The sequence below is a fragment of the Zeus faber genome, assembly GCF_960531495.2.
Source record: "Zeus faber genome assembly, chromosome: 16".
NCBI lineage: Eukaryota > Metazoa > Chordata > Actinopteri > Zeiformes > Zeidae > Zeus > Zeus faber.
The window spans coordinates 10116944-10138194 of record NC_137202.1 but is presented as its reverse complement, the minus strand read 5'-3'; the positions used below and the strand labels follow the sequence as shown (position 1 = coordinate 10138194).

Genomic DNA, 21251 nt, shown 5'->3' with positions numbered 1-21251 from the left:
TGTAACATGTGTTTTAAAGGTGCTATATAAACAAAGCTATTATTATTATTATATTTAATTTGTAAGATTTATGAAACAAAATTAAGAAATACATACACCAAGTAGGACCTTTAATAAACCGTATTTGCGTGTAAAGGGAAAGCAGCATATTCAAAGAGGTAGTTTGTGCAAATAGTAATATAATAAATAAATAAATATTTGAATATTTACAGTGGGCGAATGAATGTGGGGCACAGTCAGCTTGTTCATTTTATATTCAATAATTTACTCATACTTTGGTGTACCCAGCATCTGCCCATATTGGGCTCACAAGTTAGAATAGTGCTAATCCCTGTTGACTCCTGTTTATATGCGTAGATATATTTTATTTCCTCTCATTTCAGTTTTTTTTATTATATCTTACAATATTATGTTAAGGGTTCTGTTTTTCTAATAAATATCCTTACTTTACTGTTGGAGGCCTTATGAGTCAAATTAGTAATGATTCATTTATTATTTGAGCTGTCTACTACTACTACTCACTAAGATGCGTGATATCCGTTTTTTTTTGCGTGTGAGTGCTGATCACCATTTCTGGTGCTAAATTATATTATTATTATTATTATATCGGTGTATCTCAATTAGTGGTCGACCCTGTTTGACAGAAAGGACGGTACGGGGGGGCAAAACGAGGGATTTATGGAGATGAATTAACGAGACTCATGGATACACTGTATTGGCAAACTAAGCCCCTGTCCTATTTCGAAGAGTTTTAAAATTATTAAGTGTTAATTTAAATGGGGTAAAGAGAGTAGTCAGCAATTCTTTCGGTTGATTACATTTTCCATTTCCATTTTCACCACCCACCCTCAAACCACCAATATCTGTTCTTCGTTTCTTTCGTCTTTTCTTCTGCTTCTTGCTTCTTACGCCTTTTTGCTTATTTGAAGAAAAATTTGGCCAATTTCGGTGCAGGCTGCAAAGACTGGCGTGGCACAGTGAGACTCAGGCGAGGTGACACAGCATATGTACACACACACACACACACACGCACACACGCACACACGCACACACGCAGACACACACACACGCACACACACACACACACAGACACACACACACACACACAAACACACACACTAGGATAGTTTACTTCCATAATTATTTTTTTGCATTTAAAGTGGTTGCATTTAAAAATTGAGCAAGCAATGATACTCATGTACGTGTAATTACAATGAAGAATACCCTCTGGTCTATCATAATGATAATTGCGGTGATTCAGTCATGTCTGCTGCACGGTAAAAGTATTCTGAGGAAAATAGAAAATGGATGAAGTATGAGAACCAAAAATTGAAGATTGGCAAAACAAAAAGCAAAAAAAATAATGATTTACAATTAGTATGGTTGGAACTGATAGATACAATAGTATCAATACTACAATCAATAACGCTAAACTTTTGAATAGCATTTCTAAAGACAAGGCATAGTTTACTCGAAACCAACATTTAAAATTTATTTTAGGAAACAAGAGTTTACTTGGTACTTCATGTAATGTATACTTTCACCCCCAACCCCTTATTCCCCCTGAAATAATAGTGCATGTCATGATGCTGCTTTCACGTGTACTTGTTATATTAGGTTGCCATCTGCAGGAGAAAGGGAGCATCTCCTCCATCACCCCCCAAACATTTCAGTATGAGCCAACATAGCGTACAGACTAGGCCCTCTTTTAACCCATGAATACACAAGTGAAGTATTCAAAGCATTGACTAAAAAGACACTGTATTCGGATTTAAAAGAGGATGAAAAAAATTGACATAGCAGGTGGATAAAACTCATCGAAGACTCAAAGACTCAATAACCAAGTCCAATGACTATCTTTTAATCATGCATTCCAACCCCCAAGCACGGCAAACCATTACAACTCAACAAGCGGTTATGAAAAAGTATGAAGTAAACTCACTCCAAAAAAAAAAAAAGATTCCCTGTTCAGCACGTTTCTATTGTCGTCACTCAGCACTGACCTTGTCTAATGCTTTTTTTTTATGTGATGTGTTGAAAGACATAAGTATCAAAGTTATTCATGGGAAGTAATATAACACACACACACACGCACACACACACACACACACACACTCTCCTTAATCACACTGCCTCGTCATTTTACACCATTTCTATAAAGGTCAGCATTGCTGTTCTCAAAGTTGTTCTTCCTCATGCCGCTACTTCAGAGGGAATGAAGCCTCTGAGGACATCATAAACTAAGAAGAGGCTTATGAACAAGTGTGAAACATTCACATCCAAGGGTTTTACACATTCAGAAAAGAAAAACCCGAGCATCTGAGAGCGCCTGCTCTCAAGTAGCAAATGCAAAACCTTTACACCTGTCTTGAGATGAGAGTTTGCCAAACTCGCTGATTCTAAGTGACTGGAGCTCCTTGATGGTTTTTAAGAAACTCTGCTTTTCGCGTTGAAGTGGTTGCGGTCCCCGAGTGTGTGTGGGTTTGTGGGTCTTGTTAAAAGACAACCTTCTCTCCTCTTTCTGCATCTCATCTCCTGTACATTAGAAGAAGTGTTTGCATCCCATCAGGGGTGGAAGTGGAAGTGTGTGTGTGTGTGTGTGTGTGTGTGTGTGTGTGTGTGTGTGTGTGTGTGTGCGTGTGTGTGTGTGTGTGTGTGTGTGTGTGTGTGTGTGTGTGTGTGTGTGTGTGTGTGCGTGTGTTTGTGACCGTGCTCTGATAGCGTGTCAGAGTGAATTAGCCTCCAAGTGGCGTCCGCCTGGCACGCACGCCGCCGCCTGCCCTCTGCCCACCAACCCGCATATGTGCCCGAGATTAGAATTAATAACCAGCCCTGCCAATCACGCTTTAATCACAATAACTCTGCATTTAGGGGGCGCACAGGGGTCACAGGCATCTGGGCTTCTGGACAGCCAATCTGGAACACTTCATGAAGGAGCGTGTGTGTGTGTGTGTGTGTGTGCGTGTGTGTGTGTGTGTGTGTGTGTATGTGTGTGTGTGTGTGTGTGTGTGTGTGTGTGTGTGTGCGCGTGCGTGTGTGTGCGTGTGTGTATCCGTTTCCCTAATGGGCTAATTTCTGCAGCCTTAGTGGTAGCAGCTGCTCAGGTGAGCCATGGGGACCAACGGGAAGAGCAAAGGACAAAGGAAACAAAGGTAAGACGAGATGAAACAGAAAGGCACACCGCTCCAAGGGAAGACTATATTTGCACGGCAGTGGTTCCATGTGGGGTCCAGGGAGCCCCAGGGGGTCCTTCAAGGGGGGCGGTGGCGTCACTAGGGGGTACGGACCGCACTGGTTGACACCATGGCGAAACGTGGGTCCTGCCCACCCAAGAATAGTAAGCGTGCGTCTTGCCCACCCAATGAAAGGTTCCACTTTGCTGCACAATCAGAGAGCAACCGTGCGCAACGGGGATACTTGCGCAGTTGCTCTCTCACACACACACACACACACACACATATACTAAAGGACTAGAAGAACACTGCATTTCAGTGATTCACAATTTCTCTGCAAGATTCTTCCGGACGTAATCAGGCAAAAAACATCCAACCCTCCCGCTCTGTGTTCTTCTGTCTCTCGCTCGCTTGCTCCCAGGCCATTCGCTCCACCGGTGAGGTGCGTCCATATTGCCGTGGCCACGTTCCACCACTCCTTATTACACAGACACCCCTTCTAATTGCAATCAAAATAACAAAACAACATATGTCAGGCCTCAAGGGACTCCCGCCGGTGTGTTCTGTGGGCGCCGCAAATGAAGAGTGATGCTTGACAAATGAACATGAGATTGGCTACATAAATTAGCCCAGCTCGTATAGTCACCCTCCAACAACTCTGGACAGAGCCATCAAAGCTTCTCCATCAGTGCAGGGGTGGGGGAGGGGATGGTTAGCTACTTGATGAGATTTGGGTAGTGTGCGGAGAGGCAGAGATGTTCTGGCCTTTGGATCCTGAAACAGGGACGAATTGAGGAAATGAGCTGTGTGATTCAGAGAAGAGAAAATAAAGCATGACAGATGACAAATATGCGTTAGCCATTTGACTGGTGTAAATGCATCTTATCACAGGACCTCAAAGTACAAAGTAAGTGTGGAGGCGTGACAATATGAGCCCAATTCGTGGTCTGGTCAAATAAAACAGCAGCCTATGCACGAGGCACGGGACACGGACGGTATGAATGTTATATTCATGGATATATTCATTTGTGACATGCAAACCAACATGGCTGGATTTGGGTGCATTCCAATTTTCCTAGAGTCCACCATGAAGTGCACCTCACAGGGGATGTTGCTACGTCAAGGGAGGTGGCAAACCCAAGGGGGTGACAAAGTCCACTTCGTAGTGCACTGCAAAGGGAACAAATCAGAAGTGTTCACCCGATGGTCACACAAGAGCACATTTTACCCACTACTCATAGCCAGGCTTCTTTGAGTTTATTGGCACATCGTAAACCAAATGTGTCCCACCGCAGCAAAACCCGCTGTCTTGCGCATTTCTAAAATCGCCGGAAGCAGCCAAATAAGTTGAAAAAACCTTTCTTGAAGGAAAATGCGATTTTTCTAGATTCATGTTCCTTTGTGTATTTTTTTATCTCTCAACGTATTTGCAAAACCGTTCACTTACCGAGACGCTGAATAACGCTGAACAATGCCGATCGATCGTTTCCTTTAAAGCGACCGCTCAGGTCACTTTAAAGGAAATATATATATCAGTATATACTCATATATATATCATATGAATATAGTATATATGATATATATGAAATATATATATATGATGTATATGTCAATATATAGTATATATGATATATATGATATATGAGTATATACTCATATATATGAGAATATAGTCATCTAATATATGAGTTTCGATCATTCATCCATATTCCATGTGATGTGAAGTCACAATGTGAAACCGTTTTGATAGAGTTCAACCTTTAAACCATACTACTTTTACACACAAACGGAGACATCATTGTGGAGGGGGTGTGTACCAACGTCTAACATTGAAGAAGAAATCCTGACGTCACTGACGTCACTTCCGTAAACAACACGAGGATTTGGTTTGTGAAAACTTTAGTCTCCTTGTTGCCAAGAATTACGAGAAGTGGGTGGAGAAAGAACTCAATCATATCGGGGCCCTTAATCTGACCAGTGAAATAGATCCAAGTCAGTGTTAGCAGCGCGTACTGGACTGATGAACAATGACCGCCACTGGTGCCGTAACCAACAGGGTGCCAGTGGAAATTGTGCTACTGTCGGCCGAAGAAGAAGAAGAAGAAGAAGAAGAAGAAGAAGAAGAGGGGGAAGACGTGTCCGGAGACAGCAGGAGAGGAAGAAGGGTAGGAGAGTGGAGTTGAGAGTAGGAACTTTGAACGTTGGCACTATGAAGGGTAAAGAGAGAAAGCCTGCTGACATGATGGAGAGAAGGAAGGTAGATGTACTATGTGTATAAGAGACCAGGTGGAAGGGGAGTAAGGCCAGGAGTATTCGAACCAGGTACAAACTGTTCTACCATGGAGGGGATGGCAGGAGAAATGGGGTAGGGATAGTCTTGAAGGAAGAATATGTCAAGAGTGTTTTGGACGTGACGAAAGTGTCGGAGAGTCATGAGCATGAAGCTGGAAATTGGTGGGGTGATAATGAATGTGGTCAGTGCGTCTGCTCCCCAAGTTGGGTGTGAGATGGAAGAGAAGGAAGAATTCTTTAGTGAGTTGCATGTAGTGGTGGAGAGAGTCCCCAAGGGAGAGAGAGTTGTTGTTGGAGAAGATCTCAATGGGCATGTTGCGAAGGGATCAGATGAGAGACGAGGTTATAAGAAGGTGATGGGTATGTATGGTGTCAAGGAGAGGAATGTGGAAGGAAATTGTGGATGGAATTGGCTGTTGTTAATACGTATTTCAAGAAGAGGGAGGAACACAGGGTGACATACAAGAGTGAAGGAAGGTGCACACAGGGGGGCTACATCTTATGCAGGAGGTGCAATCTGAAAGAGATTAGTGACTGCAAAGTGGTGGTAGGAGAGTGTTTTGCTAGACAGCATCGGATGGTGGTCTGTAGGATGACTCTGGAGGCCAAGAAGAGGAAGAGAGTGAAAGAAGAGCCAAAGATAAAATGGTGGAAGTTGAAAAAGGAGGAGTGTTGCATGCAATTTCCATGCAAGGATGAGGTGAGAACAGCATTAAAGAAGATGAAGAGTGGAAAGGCCGTTGGTACAGGTGACATACCTGGGGAAGCATGAAAATGTTTGGGTGAGATGGGTAACACCATCCTGGAAAGGGAGAGGATAAAGGAGGAGCGGAGAAGAAGTATACTGGTCCCCATCTTCAAGAATAAGGGAGATGTACAGAGCTGTGGTGTTTCCAGGGGAATAAAGTTGATCAGTCACAGCATGAAGCTATGTGAAAGGGTAGTGGAGGCTAGGTTAAGGTGGGGATCAGCGATCAGTGGCAGTATGGTTTCATGCCAGGAAAGAGTACTACTGATGCAATGTTTGCTTTAAGAATGCTGATGGAAAAGTACAGGGAATGCCAGAGAGAGTTGCACTACATCTTTGTGGATTTAGAGAAAGCATATGATGGGGCGCCGCAGGAGGAAGTGTGGTATTGCATGAGGAAGTTGGGGGCGGCAGAGAAGTACGTGAGTGCTGTACAGGATATGTATGAGGGCAGCCAGACAGTAGTAAGGTGTGCAGTAGGAGTGACGAAGGCATTCAAAGTGGAGTTGGGATTGCATCAAGGATCAGCTCTGAGCCTTTTCTTGTTTGCAATGGTGATGGACAGCTTAACAGATTAACTCAGGCAGGAGTCTCCGTGTGACATTGTGATCTGTAGCAAGAGTAGGTTGCTTGCTAGCAGGTTGAGGAGAGCCTGGAGAAGTGGAGGCATGCATTAGAGAGAAGAGGAATGAAAGTCAGCAGGAGTAAGACAGAATACATGTGCCTGAATGGGAGTGAGAGCAGCGAAAAGCTGAGAATGCAATGAGTGGAGGTGGAAAAGGCTGATGAGTTCAAGTACTTGGGGTCGACCATCCAAAGCAGCGGAGAGTGCAGGAGAGAGGTGAAGAAGAGAGTACAGGCAGGGTGGAGTGGTTGGAGAAGAGTGTCCGGAGTGATCTTTGATAGAAGGGTTCCAGCAAGAGTGAAGGCTAAGGTCTAAGACGGTAGTGAGACCAGCTATTTTGTACGGTTTAGAGGCGGTGGCTCTGACAAAAAGGCAGCTGGCTGAACTGGAGGTGGCAGAGTCAAGGATGTTGAGATTTTCATTGGGAGTGACAAGGATGGAGAGGATTAAAAATTAGTACTTTAGAGGGACAGCTCATGTTGGACAGTTTGGTGGAAAAGTGAGAAAGGCCAGACTGAGATGGTTTGGACACGTGTGTAGGAGAGATGAGAGTTACATTGGAAGAAAGATGCTGAGGATGGAGCTGCCAGACAAGAGGAAAAGAGGAAGGCCAAAGAGAAGGTTTGTGGATGTGGTGAGGGAGGATATACAGGCGGTTGGTGTAAGGGAGGAAGATGCACAGAACAGAAGGTATTGGAGGCAGATGATCCGCTACCCCTAATGGGAGCAGCCCAAAGAAAAAGAAGAAGATTCTACCTGTTAAATAAAAGCTTTTTTAAAAACAAAAATAGTTGTGTGTTGATGACGCTGTTCAACATTCCCTCAAAACACATAAACAAAACAGTGATTGCCACATTCACCAGGATGTTAATTAGCCATGTGGCTTTGTTTGTCCGCCAACCCCATTTGCATTCTGGGAGCTGGCTGAATGAACCTGGTGTGGGTAAAACCTTGAAGGTGATTATCTCAGAATCACAGTTTGCCATACCCTTGTCATTAACAAGTCATAGCTTTAAGAATATTTGCGTGATTTGCACAAGTGACACCTTGTTTGTAAGCTCTGATTCTCCACTCTAACATGATACAGAAAAAAAAAAAAGTCGAAAGCCGCCAAATTACCCTAAAGTATGCGGTGGGTCACAATATATGTATGGCAACTATTCTGTCGGAAACTGCGCAAGAGAGGGATTCACAAGAGGCGTCATGACGCTAAATCAAGTCAAATGAATTCAGTTTACATTCTATAGTCATCTATAGTTTGGTATACAGTACATGGCATAATCTGTTTTACTCACCCTACGTTAGTCAGCTCTTACAGTTTTCTGTCTGACTGACAACTCTTAGATATTTGTTAATCTTCATTTCGCATCATTTGAGTTTGGTGTCTGGGCTCTACTGCTCGTCATTCCCAACAAAGTGTACGACAAACATAGGTATACTTAGTGAGCTCAAAATATAGGAGTTCGAGGAGCTTGAATCCCCTCATTGGATAGAAGAGCAGAGCCCGACAGGTGGTTAGGCAGAGGGAGCGTAGCAAGTGAGAAGAAAGCAAAGCAGGTGGAACAGGTGGATTGCTGATCGAGATGAGAAGCCCCGTCAAGTTGTCTGACAGAAAAACCTCTGCAAGCTACACATCATTTGTCTCACATCCCACCCAATGTACGTTATGTTTGGTCTCAGCATTTGATGACGCAGGACATTCAAAATGCGGGCATTTGGTCTGCAGTTCATTTGGCGTTGCACTCTGCCAGGCAGCATGTAGGGAACATTGTGACCCTGCATTGGATTGGAATGCAGATATATATTGCAGAAATTTGTTGATTTCTGAGGCCCACAAGCCATCATCCAGTAGAGTTGGTTGGTTCCAAATTAATGTTCTCCGTATTCACCTCGTTCCGTGCCCTTGGGAGCCTGTTTATGTACGCTGTGACGAACGCCGTAGCCAAAGTAGAGGATTATCCCTGTGTAAAAGAAAAGGAGAATCATCAAATGTTAAATTGGTGTTAAAACCTGTCCTTCGAAATCAGAATGTGCCTACCAACTGCCATCCAAATGGCGTAGGCTGTCCAGGTTTCTCCTCCCAGCTGAACCATGAGGTAAGTATTGATGAAGATGCTGATGACAGGAAGCACAGGTAGACAGGGAACCTGGGGGATGTGGGAGAGGACCACGCAACAGTTATCACCCAGCCATAAGAACATTGGTTCAGTACTGTAGATTTGTATGCACTTCAACAGTCCATGCCATGCAAATGATCCCTCTGCTCGTCAACAGGACTGTCCTATTACTGCTGTCAATAAGTAGATGTCTGGGATGCATGGAACCCTCCCACTAAGGCTGGCCGATATTGACAAAAATCAAATATCGCAATATTTTTTACAAATACCTCGACATCGATAATGTGACAGATATTTTGGAGATGACTATTGGTGCTTTCAGATATTTACACATAAGACTGAGAAACAATCATTAGTAATGTGGATATTATGAACAAGCAGGTAGAGAAATTGACTAGAACAGTCTATGAAGTTCAGAAAAGTGTTACCCCCCCGGCACCCAGATTGCCTACCATGAAAGAGGCTTTCGTTGCGTTCTGTGGCTGTCGCCAGATGATGGCTATTCCAAGTAGTAGTGTAAAAATGAGGAAAGAGACAATCACCACGCTCCATGCCTCACAGCGCACCAGTGAATGCATGGCTTTGTACAACATCACACTCAAAGCTATCACAACAAACACTGCATGGGGAAATGAAGGACAAAAATAATTACCGTTTTGAATGTTTTCACAAGAACTTTTTGATTTTCTGGTAAACCAAATTGCTAAAAAGAAAAAGTACAAAAATGTACTCACAAATTACGATGATAACTATGTTGACATTTTTAGACGTCTGGGCAGTCGGATGAGAAGGAGGCCTCAACACCCCCATTAATGAAAATGGTTGTGATGTGTGTTCCAAGCTGGAATCTTCTGTATACCTAGCGTGGAGTTCAGTTTAGGTGCTGTGTCTTATTCTGAAATATTTACCTCATCTATTTTTGGCCACTCTACATTTATTATATGTACTTATGTTTGGGTGTGCATACCTCAATATGAGAATACACACTGCAACAAGAGTGAAGGCAAAGATCGTCCCCATTGAACTCATGTCAACCAACGCCTTCAGATCAAGCAACAAGGCCATGAAAGCTGAAATCCAAACATGTTTAAGTTTCAATGAACAGACATTCCATAACAGTAAGGAAGTAGATATATGATGATAACTTTAACATGATAATTTTGAGGAAAGTCCTATTTTCTATTCTACACTTCTTATATTTAATTTTCAAAAATCCTACATTTACCAAGAGATTAACGCACTGACAATGATTCACACACTAAAGGTCAGGATAATGGAACCTACTTTTACTTTTGATAATTTACTTGAGTAGTATTTTTGAGTAATATTTTATTTAAGAAAGTCATAAATCGTAAGATAAAGTAATATATGATAAGAGCTAAAATTCAAAATATTATGTGTGTGTTTTTTACTTGTAGGATAAGAACACTTCTCCAATCACAGAAGAAAACCAGTACTATGGCAGGTTTCTCATAAGCGTAAACTGATCTACTCACCAGCCAGGGCCCCCAATGACAGTGTAGCAACGTGGGGGACTTGTCGGGAACTCACGTTCCCAAGGGTCTTGAAGAGCAGGCCGTCGCTGGCCATAGCATAGAGCACCCGAGGCATGGGAAACATGACCCCCAGGAGACTGGAAAGATTAAATGGATACTGCACACTAGAACATGTTTTCCCAGCTGTAAACTGAAAATATATGACTGTCATTTAAAGGAATGCTAGCCAAACTAGACATGTCAGGTGTAGACTAGGTGATCTGCTTTGCAGTCTTGCATTGTCCTGAAACAGTTACTATACTGTAGCATGCAGCATTGACCGTCTCATCGAAATCTCTTAAAGGGGACCTATTATGAAAAACTCACTTTTCCAATGCTTGTGCACATACATTTGGGTCTCTGATGGGCCTACTAACACACAAACTGTGTTTTGCGGGCAGCCTTTGTCAGAAAACAACAACAGAAACACCCCGATCAGATTTTTGATCCCTTCGTATGTCACAGAACTGCCCTCCATCGGAGTAACTCAACAAACAAACAAATCTTTTGAAAGAAAGAGGAATTCATACCAACTGTTCCTGAATAAACTGAAGATGAGGGAAATATATAAAAAATAGTTTCTTTCTAAAAAAGGAAAATAGTAGACTGTAGGCTGCTTTGGAACAGGATGGTATAGAGCAGTCCTTCTCAAATAGTGGGGCGCGCCCCCCTGCGGGGCCTCGGAGCGATGCCAGTGTGACCTCAGGGAACATGCTTTTTTTTGCCGCAGGGAGTAGGGTTTTTTTGCACCGAACAAGAGCACACAGCACAGGGCAGGAGATATGAAGTGCAGATAACAAACCCTTAAGGGACACCATGGAAAAATATTTAACAGGGATGAAAAGAAAGGCGGAGAGAGACGGAGATAGTGAGACAAACGTAAGTCTCTTCTAAGACGTGGAAATATGACAAAGCGTATGTAGCGCTTGGCTTCACTGTGACTACGGTGGGAGACGAGGAAAGACCGGTATGTTTACTGTGTCTAAAAATGTTGGCAGCGGACAGCATGAAGCCAAATAAATTAAGGCGTCACTTAAAGACATTACACCGCAATCACGCTGATAAGCCGCTTGAGTTTTTTCAGCAAAAACGTGCCGAATATTGCCAACAACCGTCCCGCTTTGTGAATGCTACTTCAGTAAACCAGCGAGCACTGTTAGCATCATATAAGGTGGCGTACCAAATTGCTCAGTGCAAAAAACCCCACTCCATAGCAGAGGAGCTGATACCCCCTGCAGCATTAGACATGGTCTCTGTCATGCTGGGTGACGCAAGTGCTGCAAAAATAAAAACTATCCCTCCGTCCAATGACACTGTCGCCAGACGTATAAATGACATTCCTAACGATCTTAGAGAACAGCTGGTAGATAAACTCAAAGACAAACGTTTTGCCTTAAAGTTCGATAAAGCAACTGACAGCAACAAAGACGGTTTGTTTATCGCTTATGTACGTTCTGACATGACAAACTCCCTGTGCGAGGATCTACTTTTTTGTAAATATGTCAGAGATAGAGCCACAGCTGAAGAGCTATTCAAAATGCTGGACTGCTTCCTGACTGAACTTGGGCTAAAGTAGGAGAACTGCATTGGTGTTTGCAGTGATGGTGCACAGACCGTGGCAGGGATTAGAAAATGACTTGGGGCGCTGATCAAGAAGGCCTCACCTAATGCTGAGTGAGACACACTGTGTTATACACAGAGAAGCACTGGCATCAAGGCACCTTTCCTCTGAATTAAGTGAGTTTATGACTGACATTGTAGGTGTAGTCAATTTTATAAAGACCAGACCACTAAAAACAAGAGTCTTCTCTGCGATCCGTGAGGAGATGGGAGCTGAACATCAAGCTGTGCTGTTTCACGGTGAAGCAAGGCGGCTGTCACCAGGAAAAGTCTGGTCCCGAGTTTCTGAGCTCAGAGAGCAGATAAGGATGTTTTTGGAGCAGGAGTATGACCTCGCAGAAAAATTTAGTGATGAGAACTTCCTGGAAAAACTGGCCTACCTGAGTGACATATTTGGAAAGCTAAATGAACTAAATCTACAGCTTCAAGGGAAAGATAAACACCTCCCTCAGGTCACAGACAAGATCAGCTCTTTCACTGGACAGCTTGCAATGTGGGCCAGGCGACTTGATGAAGATAATACTGATTCATTCGAGAACCTGCATGAATTTGTTGAGACTACTGACTATGATGCTACCTTAGTGATTCCATATATTAAGGAGCATATTTCATCACTGATGGGATTCTTTAAAAAAGTACTTCCCTGAAAACAGTTCCCAATATGACTGGGTGAAAGATCCTTTCAATGCACCAGCTCCAACTGGTTTCAGCTCTGCAGAGGAGGACCAGTTCATTGATATGACGTCTGACTCCACATTGAGACTGAGGTTCACATCACAGACACTGAGTGTAGAGAGGCAGTATCCACTCTTAGGGCAGAGGGCCTTGGGCATTCTTCCTCCTTTTGCAACATCTTATCTTTGTGAGACTGGCTTCTCTGCTGGTGCTGCACTGAAGACCAAGTACAGGTCCCAGCTAAACATTGAGCAGGAGCTGAGAGTTGCAGTATCATGCTTTGAACCCCGCTTCGAAAAGCTGTGCACTGCAAAATGTGCTCATTGTAGCCATTAATCCTGACTTCCTCATTTTGATAAAAAAAAGAAAATCAGCACAAATTGTTTTATTAATTTTTGATTTATAAGTCAAAGTGTTTTATATATTGTGCTCCTGAGTTAATGTTGCTGATCAATTTGAATTAATTATTATTTATTGATTATATTTAATTTTATTTTTCAGTATCAAATGGTCAAAAAGATTTTACAGTTTAAATAAGGATTGACATTTTTTTTTTAATTTCAGGCAAATTGATGCACTTTAAGGCTTTTCTGTTACAAACTAAAAAACAATGTTAATAAAGTTATTCTTTGTTGTAAGTTGATCTATATTTCTTTCTTTATTCTTTTTTTGTTTTCTTTAATGTTAATAAGGATACAATGTTATGCAGAGGTGTACTTATAACAATTTTATAGACAAATGATACTATTTACAGTCGCGGCAGAGAGTTGGGGGGGCGCAAAATGTTTACTTCTTCCTGGGGGGGGGGGCGTAACAGAAAATAATTGAGAAGCTCTGGTATAGAGGTAGTTTAGAATGGCTAGAATGCATTATCTGAATGTTATTTTCAGAAAAAAACCTTCAAAAACATGTTTTGGGGAGCTTGGAGACCTATATTGAAATATTGATATACCTTCGGAAAAGGAGCAAAATAGGTTCCCTTTAAACGTTTCTTTAGAAATGTGATCAAATCAGCATTAGAACGTGGCCCAGCACGCAATTTAGTGGTTGGAATCAGCACAAAGCTGGCTTGGAGAATGGTGATGATGATTATTACTAATAAACAAGGAAAACATAAACAAAGGGGCAGTTCCATTCCCATCAACCGCTGTGCATGGACCCTCAAACCAGGTTCAAACCAGGGCCTAAGGGGTGAAATTAGTCTTCAACAAATGAACCATCTCAAAGTGTAGTCGCTGTAGGGTCTACTGCACCACGCAACTCCCAAATTATTGGCCCCATACCATAATAACGTAAGTTGGGCGGCATCATCTGAACAACTTCTTCCCTTTGAAAAGAAAATATTTTCGAACGTTCACCAGTCAATACAGCACCTTGAGGAAAGAGCGCAGAGGGAACCCACAGCTACGGCGTACTTGGCCGGCTCCCAGCCAACGTATTTAAAGGCCACAGGTAGAGGGCTGTGGGCGTCGAGCAGATAGTAGGGCATCATCAGAGTCAAAGCAGCAGACGCACCAAGGTAAGCCAGGAAGCAGATGAGCAGCGAAGCAACAATGCTGATAGGGATGGCCCTCTGAGGATTCTGCACCTCTTCCCCTGTGAGAGCAGGTAGGAAGGAGAGGCTGAATGCTCATCAAAGTATTTATTCTTCAATTCAAAAAACATGTGGCTTTCAAATCCAACGGTAAAAGACTCTGCCTGACAATGCACTCGGGATGCACCCATATCGATATTGAATTTGATATCTTTTCAGACACAGAGGCATGTTAGATGTCGTTAAGGGAAAATGTCGGATCACATCAATGTACTCTATAAGGGGCACCAAACGAACTGTCTAAGTATAAATTGTTCAGTAAAAATATGGAACTTGTTTTGGCCAATATTTTTGGAGCGAACAGTCCTTCATAACCCTGGACTTTATCCCAGAAATATGGATTAATCCTCGCCTACTGAAAAGGAGACACATCAATGCCTATGAATCTGAATACTGTCTCTCACTGATTACGGCCTGGCCCCCAAGTCTGTCAGGCAATTAACCACTAGATGTGGAACCCCTCAACCCCTCAACCACAGGAGGGTCACAAATCCTAGTACGAACTTGACTCCGTCTCTCCCTGTCATTACATGCAATACACACTTCAAAGGCACAACCACACCACGACCACAACTCTGAACACCCCATGGGACAAAAGGGTGACCCACAACCTTTGTGTTGATAACGTCTAGGTTGCATAGACAACCACAGTTCCCTGAGGAGGAACCAGATCTTTTATTAATTGGACTGATCATCAGATCACGTAATCCATTTGAAAAGCTCTGCAATCACGCCTGAAAAGGCAGAGGAAGTGACAACGCGGGACCTCCGTAACGCCCCCCACGGGTATTTATTGCGGCTCGACTTCGGCTTCCTCCTCTTTTCGCCCCAGAAGTGTACCGTACTGCAGCGCTCAGTCATAGATATGGTCCCTCCTCAGGGAACCTTGATTGCCTACGCAACCTAGACGTTCCCTTTCGCAGGAACTGCAATCTATTACTCATGGGACAATATACCACCCCACAATAGCGTGGCGATCACCCGAAAGAGGTTCACATAATAACTTATCCCCCCACTGGCGTATTTGAAGAGGGCCCAAGAGGAGGACACTCCCCTAAGGGGGTGTGTGTGAGCCTCTGAGTACCGGCTCCTATAGGCCAAGTCTATGGCTTCCACAAGCCAATGAGCCAACCACTCCTTTGACAGGGCCCTACCCTTTGCTTGGGTGCCAAAGCACACAAACAACTGGTCCCCATGCCTAAATCCCTTTGTGCGGTCCATATAACACTGCAGCGCCCGAGCAGGGCACAAAGTTTAAAGCCTCTCCTGCTCCCCTGACTTAAAAGGCAGTGAGGAGAGAAGGCTGTTAACTCAGTGAACCAACTCTGAAACAGATTGGTAATGACCTTTGGGGTGAAAAAAGGGCCTAGGACGCATGACCACTCTATCCCCTCCACCCACTAACTGTATGCAGGATGGGTGGACTGACAGCACCTGCAGCTCGCTTACCCATTTCGCCGCGGCAAGCACCAGCAGCAAGGCCATTTTCAGAGAAACATTCTTGATGTCTGCAGTAATAAGAGGCCCTGACAGAGCCCGCAAAACTACCAAAAGTCCCAAGAAGGGATTAGAGACACCCGGGCTGGGCGCAGGCGTCGCACACTCATGATAAAGCTAGACGCTAGCGGGTGACTACCTGGTGTGAAGTTGTCCATAACCACATGACATGCGCACATAGCTGCCAGATAGACCTTAAGTGTAGCGGCCACTTTCCCCTCAGCCAGGAGGGCCTGCGGGAACTGCAATATTGGCCCTATAGGGTAGTCGGAGGGGGCGTGTCCCCACTGTTCACACCACTGGGCAAAAGTACGCCACCTCAGTGTGTATTGGAAGCGTGTAGAGGGCGCCCTGGCGCTCTGTATAGTGACCACTGCCGCATCTGAGAGGCCCCGAAGCTCGGAGCTTCTCCCTCTCAGGTACAAGGCCCGAAGGCGCCATAGGCCCAGGCACGGGTGCGAAATCGTTCCATGCACCTGCATGAGTAGATCTCAGACTCACATACTCACGTCGCACAGATCGGCAAACCAGTGCCACAGGGGAAAAGCGTAGAGCAACGCCTCCGGCCACGGGTGGGCCAGTGCTGCCATGCCCAACGGTGGCTGGTCGCCCCCTAGGAGAACATAACATGCACTGCGTCGTCTGTGGCGACAGGTCCTCCCCCAGCTGTCCAAACCACATTCAGATTTCCTCCACCACCTGTGGTTGAAGGTGCCCATCTGTGGACATCGCTCCTCCGTCGGCATCCTCCTCGCACCAGTGCGGCGCGTGTCTCCTGACAGTAGCCAGGGAGAGCTGAGAGCTGCACTTCACGGTGTCCTCCCGGAGCACTGCCTGGGTGTGCTGCCTACCCAGGCACATGGCACAGAACCGAGTAAAGAAATAAATGTAATATATACTGCCTCACCAAACAGTACTCAAGCCAGTGATTCACACTGACTCACACGAATGGGATCTGTAAGGTGAAGCAGGCAGGAAATATGATTGTCTCGGTATCGATTATTATTATTATTATTATTATTATTATAAAGTAAGAAAAGAGGAGGAAGCGGAAGTCGAGCCACAATATATACCCTCGGGTGTAGGACGGAAGAGCGGCGTTGTCACTTCCTCTGCCTTTTCAGCCGTGAATGCAGAGAGTTTTGATTGGATTATGGGATCTGAAGATCAGCCCCATGAGTAATCGATTGCGGTCCCTGCGAGGGAGGGAGGGAACCTCACTGCCCCGTCGTGAAACACACACACACAGGCACGCACACACACACACACACACACACACACACACACACACACACACACACACACACACACACACACACACACACACACACACACACACACACACACACACCGCCTCCCCATTCTTTATCACTGAAGTGACACGGAGATGTGAACTCTCCCAGATCCCCTCCCATAAACTGCTAACATCTACCTGCCGACCTCTCTCCATTAATTCTCTGTATTTAAACAACAATGGTAAAAACATTATTATTAATTAACTTAGTCTGTAACAAAACTATGTTTAGACTACACAATGTTTCAATCCAAGTAGACTAAAACCCGGTCGTTCAACGAATGGCAGAGATCCCACAGGCCCTGGTTTCGGTGTATTTCTTTCATGGGCCTTTGCTGCCATCATGTGGCATCTGACATAAAGTGATGGATGCTGACAGAAAGTGTCGGATTCACATAATGCGTCGCGTATTTCCTTCCCCCAAATTCAATGTTTTAGTTTTAATACATTTTTATTTTCATTGATAGTACAAGTATTCATTTGTTATCATCCAATGATTATTCTTCATTTAATTTGTGCTATGTGAGTGCTATGTTAAAAAGTATGCAATGCCTGGATGTTTTCATAAACCCCCCAAAATGATTTACTTCATGTTAGGTTTCAATCATTGTATTGACAGTGGTGGAGGAAGTGTGGGAAATGTCGGTCTCAAATAAATACGTAAATAATTGAATAAAATAGGATTGTAAAATGGGTTAGGGTTAGGGTTAGGGTTAGGGTTAGGGTTAGGGTTAAATGACCCCGGTAGAGACAGGTAGAGACAGGACGTCACCCCGAGGGACTGGCTCAAAGACATGCCCCCTTCTCACCTTTGATAGAATTGGTAGAATGCCATTTTGTCAAAGAGTTTTTTACTGGGCAACTTCTCCACTATTTTATTTATACTCCATCCTCTAATTTTGCACAGATTATGGCAGGGACCAGTGTCAGCACCCGCCTCTGGTCCGGAGGTCCTGGAGCCCCGGGGAAGGACCTGGTCCACCCGATAAAGTCCGGCGGAGGTCCCGCATGTTATTTTTGAACGAGTCAACCAGCAACAGTTTCAACCGAACCACTCCGATCCAATCCAGCCGATCCGAACTCAAGAGTTACGTACTGTATCACCGTCCAGCTTTGTCATAACGCGACCTCCTCACGCTGCCCCATAACGGGATAACGGAAGACCCAACAACGGCGTATCCCTTCAAACCCGTGATGCTGCACCACAGTGGAGCATCCCCGCCGAAGGCCATCATGTCCTGGGGCGGAACGAGCGGCCACTCGTGGGCTTCCAGCAGCTGAGACGCGTCGTAGGTAAATATAAACCAGAACAATATTATCCTTCTGCTGCGCTTTTGACGGGAGTTGGTGTCTAGTAGATTTCAAACCGTTAGATTTGAATTTTGAATCATATTTAATCTCTCGGTCCCTTTATTATATCCCTAATCACATTCACCATTACTGCTAATGGTGGGTTTGACTCAGCGATGATTCTTATTCTTATTCTATAATTCAATGCTTTTCTGCTCTGTTTAATTGAATTTCCGTTATTAAATTCTTTATTTCCCATTTCTTCACATCACCTTTTATTTGCCAAGTATTTTAGAATAAATAAAGGTTTTTTTAAATTATTATTAAGGAAGTTGTTTTGTGATATTTAGTATCAGGTAATTACTAGCGGTCCCTGAAGGAGAGATGAACTGCACACTTCAGGTATGAGACTGGTGTGTCAGGTCTCCTACAGATGATGGTAATAATTGATTTACTAAAATCAACACACTAGTTTCTCCCAACTAAACTATAATGGGGTCGATGCCCTAAACAAGACAATTATTAATGATTAAATATTAAAAAATATGTTGTGTGTTATTAACGTTACATATTAGAAAATCTAAAAAGAAACGGTGGTTTCACCCCATCCCTACCAGCCACAGGGTGTGAACATTATCTTAAACAACTGCTTGAATAAAGTATTGTATGTCCTAAAATTATCTGTACAAAAAAAAACAACAGAATTATCATTGTACCCTATTTTACCTGTTGTGGCAATGCAGTCAAATCCAATGAAAGCATAGAAACAAGTGGAAGCTCCCGCCAGCGTTCCCTTCACGCCAAAGGGGAAAAAGCCACCGACGCCGTAATCGACAGTATCGTTGAAGGGAGGTGACAGGTTTCTAAGACAAATAAAGAATTTCATTTCCAGTTCAGTTCAGGTTCAAGAGAATATTTGTCACATACATATGTTGTTTACTTATCCTTAAAAAACCCACTTTGAGATAACAGAGAGTGCTTACATTGTTGCGTTCCGAAGCATGTCCTCGGGGATGCGCCAGTTGTTCAAGTCTCCATTTATGAAGCCAGCAACGATGATAAAAAGCAGCATGGCCATATTCAGTGCAGTGAAAACTGTGTTTACCACAGCAGATTCCTTCACGCCTAATGAAAATATTCCTAGAATGTGTATATATATATATATATTTAGGATGTTAGTGTGTCAACAACTAGGATTAAGGTTTCTGCATTATTGTTTAAAATATGAAACACTCATGATTGCCACATTAAAGGATTGGCTCAATATTTTTAAAACCTTCCAAACAAACTTCCCTGAGCGCTTTACTGTTCAGAAACTTACCACTCAGCTGCTTCTCACTGTACTTAAATGCAGTACAGAGCCATTTCCTTTTCAAAGACAGGAATAATGGAAAGCCAAGACTTTGGGTTGAGAAATGGCGAACCTTTCCTTTAATAAAATGAGAAGTGCTTTCCCCCCTACTCCATAGTGTAACTTGAGTAACAACTTGAGAAGAAATTTGCAACCAAGAATATGTCAACCTGTTTAACCTGCTTGTGTCATTTTACTTTATTAAGATAAATTTAAGATAAACATTTATATTTTTTACATTTCATTACCTGCCAGCAGTATAATCAGTCCAGCGGCAAAGAAATCTGGGTAAGGTGCCAAGGCAGGTGAGTCCATGGCTAGAGAGATCCTCAAAGTATGCGCAATAACGTTATGGATGAGGTCATCAAAAGTTCCACTCCAGGCTCTCGCCACACCTGACGTTCCTAGAAAATTCAATGGAATTCAAGCGTCAGGGCACATCCAATCCTGCAGTTATTGACATAGGGGCGAAAGTGCAGCTGCACTGCCTTTGTCTCTGCCATTGGAATCGCCAGTATACATTTCAAGTTGAGCTGAATTCAAACCGATGGGCCGAGATACTGTCGCCATCCGTTCGGCACAGTCGATTTTTCACTCCAGCTGATGATGTGAAAAAAGTGTGGGAAAAATTGGCGCGATCAAAGGCTGGCCCCCTTGTGGTTGCGCAAAGGTTAGCTCTGAGGAGGATGTTTTGTTCTGGAAATGATTTTACTCACCAATTACATAAGACATCAGCAGATTCCAGCCGGTGGCAAAAGCCCACACCTCTCCGACCACCACGTAGGTGTACAGGTATGCAGAACCTGTCTTGGGGACGCGGGCTCCTAATTCAGCATAACACAGCCCTGCAAAGATGGCTGCTACTGCTGCCACGAGGAAAGAGAGGATGATGCTTGGGCCGGCCACTTCCCTTGATACCTCTCCGGACAGCACGTAAACACCAGCTCCAAGGGTGCTGCCCACGCCCAGGGCCACAAGGTCCAATGTGGTCAAGCAGCGACGGAAGCAGGAAACTTCCCCCTCAAGCTCCAAGGGCTTTTTACGGTTAAGGCTGCACATGAACTCAAAGACTTTTGAAGAGCAGAGTCTAAAAACCAGTAGCATAGATACATAGATAAACAATTGAACAAAGATATGAGGGTAAAGTTGTGGATATCAATTACTATACATCACAAATATTAATCACTGTAGCATGTTTTCACTGTGAGAGAAAAATGCATATGATCAACTATTTGAATGATGTCTGACATGTTTTACGTAGGCCAATAGCCTTTTGTATGTTACGTGGTTTTACAAACATTGTCTCTGGGTTTTTAAGGAGCCTCCCAGAGTTTATGTTTTTCTCAACAATGTCAATTGTAGTATTGAAGAACCAGATCACATTCTATCCTTATTCAACCTTGTATGGAGATAAGGATAACCCAGGGAGGCTTGAAAGAG

General features: G+C 43.7%; 1 protein-coding gene across 1 annotated transcript in view; it reads right to left on the bottom strand.

Moving 5' to 3' along the window:
• The window catches only part of LOC307242558 (cationic amino acid transporter 2-like), a gene marked incomplete at both ends in the record, with an annotated part of 42003 nt that extends 21133 nt beyond the window's left edge, over positions 1-20870 (bottom strand). Inside the window, 11 exons of the mRNA XM_080017062.1 lie at positions 4292-4343; positions 8728-8799; positions 8877-8985; positions 9697-9814; positions 9923-10025; positions 10452-10588; positions 14159-14381; positions 19187-19323; positions 19444-19600; positions 20060-20215; positions 20528-20870. Coding sequence (XP_079873188.1) covers positions 4292-4343; positions 8728-8799; positions 8877-8985; positions 9697-9814; positions 9923-10025; positions 10452-10588; positions 14159-14381; positions 19187-19323; positions 19444-19600; positions 20060-20215; positions 20528-20870 — 1607 coding nt within the window. The remainder of the gene's footprint in view (positions 1-4291; positions 4344-8727; positions 8800-8876; positions 8986-9696; positions 9815-9922; positions 10026-10451; positions 10589-14158; positions 14382-19186; positions 19324-19443; positions 19601-20059; positions 20216-20527) is intronic.
• Positions 20871-21251: the final 381 nt, after the last annotated feature.